At 37.2% G+C, this 8,001-nt stretch overlaps 1 protein-coding gene across 1 annotated transcript in view; it reads left to right on the top strand.

The window, feature by feature from the left end:
- The window catches only part of fras1 (Fraser extracellular matrix complex subunit 1), a 277,569-nt gene that overhangs the window by 112,439 nt on the left and 157,129 nt on the right, over positions 1-8,001 (top strand). Inside the window, exons 5-9 of the mRNA XM_015031370.1 lie at positions 375-534; positions 1,820-1,953; positions 3,106-3,189; positions 6,433-6,534; positions 7,767-7,958. Of these exons, the coding sequence (XP_014886856.1) occupies positions 375-534; positions 1,820-1,953; positions 3,106-3,189; positions 6,433-6,534; positions 7,767-7,958 (672 nt within the window). The remainder of the gene's footprint in view (positions 1-374; positions 535-1,819; positions 1,954-3,105; positions 3,190-6,432; positions 6,535-7,766; positions 7,959-8,001) is intronic.

The raw sequence follows: 8,001 nt of genomic DNA, 5'->3' as shown, positions 1-8,001 counted from the left end.
TAAAAGAAACAGTTTTTTGTTTTTTTCCGTGAAAAGTTTTCTTTTTATTTTTTTTTTTTTAGTATTTTTTTTTTTTTTTTTTTTTTTTTTTTTTTTGGAGCTCAAAAATGTCCAAGGTTTTTTTTTTCAGAAAATTTCTTAGACTTTATATTTTTATAATGTTTTGGCGGGAATTTACCGTTCCCAATACCCCTTTGTATTTAGCCACTCTATCCTTCATACCCACTCAGTTTTCTCATCTGTCACTCAGGCTTAGAGCGTTTCTTCTCCTCAGCCTGCTTCGTCTCGCTGTCTCTTCTTCTTGTCTTATTTCTGCCGTAGGTTTGATTTCTCCATGTAATTGTTTTTTTTCTTTGTTTGTTTGCTTCCCACAGCACGACAGCCAGTGGAGTCCCTCTCCCTGCTCGGTGTGTGTTTGCTCCAAAGGGAGTGTGTCCTGCCACGCCCGGCCCTGCCCACAAGTCACCTGTTCGCCGGACCAGACCCCGTTCATCGCAGCTGGGGATTGCTGCCCCAAGTGCGGCAGTAATGGAGGTGAGAGCTGCTTCAGATCTCCCTGTGCAGGAAGACTTTAATACAGACCGCATTTGTTATAGATTGTTTTTAATAAAGCATTTATTGTTCTGCAGAGATATTGTACAGGCTGTATATTTCGAATTATTGGTGTTTTGAGAAATTGCAGATTTAATCTTCTAATTTCTGACGATTACAAGTTACAGAATATTTTAAGCTTAGCTAATATTAGCAACATTGACATTTAGACAATGGAACCTTTATAATGAGTTAGTGGTGGAACAATGATACAGCTCTATAAATTCAGGAAGTAATCTTAATATTCATCTGTATTCAATGAGTATTCTTAAAATATATAATAAATGTCTTAGTTTGCTTTGAATCTATTTCAAGTTGATACGATTATTTAAACTTAGCATAAAATGATAAAACATTACTTTAAATTAGTTTGCCCCTCTACTTTTGAATAAAATGACCTTCTGTTTAACTTAACTTTAAAAATATTCAAAATAAAATATACATTTTCTATTCTGTGTATCTGTATGAGAGTGATGTTAAGTGAAATTAAAATATCTTCAAATATCATTTGAAATTATTCTATTAGCTATTTTGACAAATAATTGGAAAACAAATTTGCTGCATTCTGCAGATTTTTACTTTAAACTTCAGCTGAAACTTTAGTGAAACAAGACATTTTTCCCATTTTGTAAACTAAAATCTTCACTGGCAGATTATTTAGCTTATAATTAGCAGTTTTTCTTCAATCTTAAGGAATAATTGATTTAATTCGAGCTCATAATTCTTCCTGAAAAGTTACTTCTAAGTACATTTAGTTTTATTTTATGACTAAAATAGAAATTAGACCAAAATTAAGATTTTGTGTTTTTGCACTAAAAGATGTAAAATTCAGACTAAATACATATTTTTTTCAGCCGGATTTCTTTCAGAGATGGATATTGTTTTTGTTGCACATCTTGAAATTCCAGAATTTGTTATTTTTTCACTGATTTTGTGATAATTTTTGTGATAATAATTTTAAATTCATATCCTTGGACACCATATTTATGAGGTGATTAACCACGTACAGACATGACGTTCCACCAGATCTTCAGATTCGTGCTGAAATGTTAATATTGGATCTAATGATGTCTTGGAGAGACAATGATTTATCTCGCCGTTTAGCAGCTAATTAGCTAATCCTCTTTGTTTCCTGACTCTAAATCACAGATCGTACAGGAAAGTAATACTCTTCACCTGGCGGCCATCTTTGCTATTGACTCATTTAGTTTTTGTTGGTGCCTGTCAGAGTCTTGCTCCTGGCAGGGTGTGGGCTACAGGGACGGAGAGGAGTGGGAGCCCGGCTTGTGTACCAGATGTGTGTGCAGCAGTGGGAAGGCCCAGTGTTCGGTGGTGGAGTGTCAGCAAGTGGCCTGCAGACCAGTGAGTTTCATCTCAAACACACTTCCAGTGTTTTCATCTTTTAGTCTGTGTCTGTCCTGCTCAGTTATTTGAATTCAGTAGATTATTGCTGACTGATGCTGAAATTTAGACAAAGAGATGAGAGGAAGGTCAAAATATTCGATAAAATAGCCATGATAAAAAGAAAGTTTAAGGTTTAATAAACTTTCTTTTTATCATGTTTGTTTAATAAACTAAATCTACATCAAAATAGAAACGCTTTCTATGAGAAACTAATCACTTCGATATTGTTTCCAGAGGAATAAAGAATTAAAACAGCAGCTATTTTCTATAAATTAAATGTATTTAAGCTACTGATTATCAGCATTTCCATTACAGCTGTAGTACTGGTTGTTTGTTGGTCTGGGACGTACTGGGATGTGTGTGTTGGCACAATCCCAAGATGTTGCCAAAACTTTCTTAAAGAGACAGAGATTCAATTACAAGGCGTTAATTTACAAAGTAAATTTTAATTTAAGTCATGTAATATTTTTATATCAACTGAAGGTCTATAAAATGACACTATGTGGCTGAGAAACACATAATACTTTCCCTTTAAATGAACCACAAAGTTTCTAGATATTATCCCTTAGACGGATGAGGCCAGAGTGGAGACAGACATGCGATCAGTATCAATAGATGATACAGCTGATAGATTAATCAATATGTGGAATATTTGCTGAACTCTGATCCAGAACCGCAAGGCATTCTGGGGGGTGTAGGCAGAGGAAAAGCTTTAGTTGCTCAACTACTAACTCACTCTTTCTTTGGTTGCCTAGCAACAGCCTGGTGGGTAACAAGCCTTTCAGGTTCCCTCTCGGCTTTGGTTACCTAGCAACAACCCGCTGAGTAACTGGCACAGCAGCAGTTTCAGGTTCCCCCACTTTGCCTCCTAACTGCTTAAAAATAAATAAAAAAAACAATGTGAAATAAAAACTATGGTGAAAACAGGAAATTTGGTTGTACTTTAGATATTTAAAACAAACAAAAATAAAGGACCAATAATTATCCACATGGACTGATATGAGAGATTTATTTCATGGCACGTTAGCCCGGTGTTTCATCCTGCTCTGACTCAGAACCTGTTAAAGGAGTTTTCTCTGTTTCACCTGTTCTGTTTCCCTCCTCTTCCAGCATGAGAACCTGGTGATCCAGCCAGGCCAATGCTGTCCCCAGTGCGTGTCCAACCCTTGTCTCTCTGCTGGAACTCAATACCAGGTGGGCTGAAAGCTTCAGTCCGTCCTCTTTACTCGCTGTTTGTTTCCACCTGCTGTGTTTTCAGCGCCGTGCAGACTCTGATCTCTCACTTTGATCACATCGTGCATCCCTCTTTATTCTGCGCTTGGATCTTTAAATACACACATGCTCTCAGCTTCAGAAGGAATAATGTGATCATTGATATTTCATGTATATCAGCCAATTTATTCGGCGGAGTATTAAAGTTTTAGAAAAGAAAATATTTTCTAGCTTGTTTGCTGACAAAGTACAGAAATGTGCAGGCATCTAAATAAAACAATTATTAAGTTTTATTCAATTAAATTTATTGATCCCAAAGGGAAATTAAACGTTGTTGTGCCTCGTCTTTATTCAGATTCATCAGTAGTGATGGCTGTTGGCAGGAAAGATCTCCAGTAGCAGTCTGTATGACAACAAATTTGAAGAAGCCTCTGACTGAAGACATCAAGTCTCATGAAGAGTAAAATACTCACTGGACACAATTTGTAATTTTTCCCCCACATAAAACCTCCATAAATAATTCAGTGAATTAATTTTTCACCTACTAACAAAACATGAATATTTAAATGAAACAGAGTGCTCTAATTTTCTCTAATCTTTGTGAAATAATTGAACAGGCACAAATTAGATTTACTTTTTGAAAATAACCTCTAAACATGTATTTCTGCGTTAAAACAGTTTTTCTATTGATCTGTTGGGATATTCTAGTCTAATGTTGCATTTTTAGTGGCTGAAAAACACAATTAGCAGGAATAACGGCTTGAAAACATCAGTATTTAATTAATTTATATGACATTTCACTTTTAGTGACGAGAGTTACTAAAATAAATTAACTTCTCAATAGTATTTTAATTTATTGAGATGCACTGGTAGATGTAAAATGTAATGTGTTTGCTTTATTAAAAGAAACAAAGTTTCTTAATTTTAGTGTTTGTCCTTTTGTTCATGAGTTTTAACTGGAATAATATAGTTTTAATGTAGTTTCTCTCCTCTATTTTTTTATTAAAACAATGATTTTTAAAAGTCTTTTTTGCAGTTGGCACAAAATTTAAAAAAAGTCTGTATTAGTGCTTTCTTTTAATTTAACTTGTTAAATACAGACACAGTTTTGCTCTGTTACTCGCGGTGTGTAAATGAAGAGCGATTCACTGAATGTTAAAACAGCGTTCAGGTTGAATATAAATTATTATTCTGAGCTCTTTTGATCCGTTTGTTCAGGTGAGAATTTAAATCCTCCTGGAAGGTCATAAATCACTCAGAGATGATTGATGTTCAAACAGCTTCTCTGGGTTTTGATGTCTTAAACACTGAAATCATTTGCATTCTCCGAGCCCTGGGTCAATATTTAATTCAGCCGTTTAACTTTAAAGAGAAATTAAATTGGAATTAAATCTGACGTCTGCAGGACGGCGACCTCAATTTAAACGGGATTATAAAATTGAGACCTGAAACTCACCAGATATGAAGCACAAAAAGAAGTTACTTGATTTACATATTCATTTAATTGGAGATGTTCAGAGCTTGTGGTATTGTTTTATGACAACTCTGTTTTAAGCTTCTCCACAACTTTCTCCTTGCTGTGTTTCTTGGTTTAATGTTTGCTAACAACAAACATTCATAAAATGCAAAAACATTAAATCTTACCAAGTATTTTTGGTCTATTTTCTAGTGGAAATGTCTTAGCTCACTTGAAATAAAGCTAAACTAACTTACAAGTAACTTTTCAACAAGATATTAATTAAATCAAATAAAATTTTATTTATATGGCACATTTCACAAAGATCCACCCTGGGAAGGATTACATTTTTCCAAGTGCTGTCATTACACATCAAAACGTTGGTCAATGTTTCATTTGTTATGGAAGAAAAGTAGCTCTAAACATCAGGATTTTAGTCCAGATTTAAAGGAACTCATTGTTTCAACTGTTTTACATTTTTCTGGAAGTTTGCTGCAGATTTGTGGTGCATAGACGTCAATAATCCCTTAATATTGATGAAAAAGTTCCAGTTCAATTAGCAGATTATTTAACTTTTAACATGGGAGAAATGTTTTGTTAGAAGTGGATGATTTTAGTACATTTTCCTTCAGTATTAAGGAATTAGTGAGTTAAAACAAACTCCTATATTTTGCTGAAAAGTTACTTGTATGTTAGTTTTGTCTTATTTCAAGTGCACTAAGATATTTGCAGTAGAAACTAATCCCAAGTTGGTAAGATTTTGTGTTTTTTCAGTGTAAGGTTCTTAACTTTATCCATCACAACAGAGATTTCTGTGTCTGAAAATCTTAGCAAAAACATTTCTAATTTTCTTTCCATCTCATGTTTATGCTAAACTTTGTCTGCAGCTTGTTGAGTCTGAAATGGTAAAATGTGAAAAAGTTAAAGGAAATAAAAACGTTTGCAGTCCTTTCTGACGTTGTCTGCTATTTTTACTTGTAGCCAAGCTTTTAAGAAGTCTGGGAATAACTCAGCGTTTCACTTGGAAGCATAAACAGCAGCTGAAATGTCCATGTCTGGGTAAACTGACAGCTCGTTCTGGAGACGCTCCTGACCTGGAGGAGACCCTGCAGCAGACCCAGAACTCGCTGCAGGGATTATATTTATCGCCGCTGGCCTAGGAATAACTCAGGCGGGTCTGGAGATCGTCTCTGTCTGTGTTCGCCTGCTGGATCTGTGTCTTGGATTAATGGAGTTGATGGACAAATAAGCCAGTACACAGCCAAAATTAAAGCCTTAAAATGTCCTAAATTCATTAGAAAACAATGTAAGTTAAATACGTTAATCTCTAGAGATTCACAGATCCGATATTAATCTGTATCAGTCCGATATCGTAAGAAAATCTAGATTTGTATTGCTGACAATGTGCCCGATTTATAGGGGTGGATCTATTCAGTCTCATTCTATGCTTTGTGCTTTGAGGGACTAACATAATAGTTTTAAAAAGTCTTGATTTGGTGAACATTTTAACAAAGCAGAATCTCACTAATTAACCTCTTGCACATTTATTTATTATTATTCTTGCCTCCCTTCTTCTTCTTCCAGCCTAAAACAGAGGATTTGTTTGACATTTTGGTGCCGGCTGTGTGTTTGAACCGCTCCTCCCTCCCAGGACGCCCCTGGTTTTCTGTCTCGCCCTCAGAGGAACAAAGCTCCCTGGATTTCAATCGGCTTTTGGTGTCGCACTCGAGTTTGGAGCAATCTAAATGTGCGTCTGTGTCTCCCTGCAGCACGGGGAGCAGTGGCAGAAGGACGCCTGCACTGCATGCGTGTGCGACCGGGGTCAGTCGAAATGTCACACAGACACCTGTCGGCCAGCCGTCTGCGACAAGGTGAGCAATCACGCACGCACACACACACACTCTTCAGAAGAAAACGAGGAGTCTTGAAGTCTAACTTAAAACAGAAAGTCTTGAAGCTGAAATGTAGATGTGTACATCAGGGAGGTTTGCATAATATTCCCAAAACGGAGGCGAGTTCCCACAGTGCAACTCTGTAAACAGTTTTACAGCAACACAGCATGACAAGTGCAATTACTTATACAAACACACACACACGCACGCGCACACACACACTCTTCAGAAGAAAACGAGGAGTCTTGAAGTCTAACTTAAAACAGAAAGTCTTGAAGCTGAAATGTAGATGTGTACATCAGGGAGGTTTGCATAATATTCCCAAAACGGAGGCGAGTTCCCACAGTGCAACTCTGTAAACAGTTTTACAGCAACACAGCATGACAAGTGCAATTACTTATACAAACACACACACACACGCACGCGCACACACACACGCCTACACTTAAACACACGATGCATGCACAAAATATTCATGCAGCCTGACATTTAATTCTTAATTGCATGCAAATTTCATCTTACAGCTTCTTTAGTGCGCTGGAACTGTTGGTGGTGGAATCACAGGGGAGCATAAAAAACAATACACACACGCACACACGCACATGCACACACACATCAAAACATTAAATGGCTGCATAAGTGCATACTCATACCGTTAATGTGGATTAGGTAACAGATCTGAATCCCAACTGTTTATAATCTTAATGCTTATCTGAAACATTAGTTGTTTTTATTATTTTATATAAAGACTGACTTGGAGGTTTGGTGGAAATATAGGATTATAAAATAAAAAGGCAGTTTGTGAAACATTTGGGGAGTTTGAAGAGAAGGAGGTCCGCTTTGTCTGCTTGGTTGGAGTAGAGATGCTGCTCCTCTGAGTTGTTTGAGTTTCTGGTCAGGCTTCCTCTGAACAACCCAAGATCCTAATAATAAATTAAATAACTTCTAAACCAGGTGTATGTGGAGAAGCAGCTGGAAAACGTAAGAACAAAGAAAAACAAGACAGAAACCAAAACATGAATCTTTTAGAAAATAAATAAATAAATAAAAGTATCCATCTAAATCTGGTCTCTTGCCTGATGGGCCCAGCTGTGTTTCTGTGACGAAGCAACAAGAAACCTTTTAGCCTCTCGTCTTCCCTGAAAACAGGCGGAAAAAAGAAACATTTCTCTGAGTTTTCCTTCTCCTCTAATGGATCCGTTTCCATGCAGGGTCTGACCAAAGTGAGGCGCGCCGGTCGGTGCTGCGACGAATGTGCTCCTGCCAAAGGAAGCTGCCTGTACGAGGGTGAGGTGCGTTACCATGGAGACATGTGGAACGGCACCGGCTGCGAGTTCTGCGCCTGTAACCGGGGCCAAGTGGTCTGTCGGAAGGCCGAGTGCGGCCATGTTGGATGTCCACAGGTGAGTCCGTCCATCCGTCCGTCCATGCAACCAACCAACCAAC

This window comes from Poecilia latipinna, unplaced genomic scaffold, assembly GCF_001443285.1.
Source record: "Poecilia latipinna isolate Pla-1442-1.1 unplaced genomic scaffold, P_latipinna-1.0 Scaffold204, whole genome shotgun sequence".
Taxonomy (NCBI): Eukaryota; Metazoa; Chordata; class Actinopteri; order Cyprinodontiformes; family Poeciliidae; genus Poecilia; species Poecilia latipinna.
This window is presented reverse-complemented; position numbering and strand designations above follow the sequence as displayed.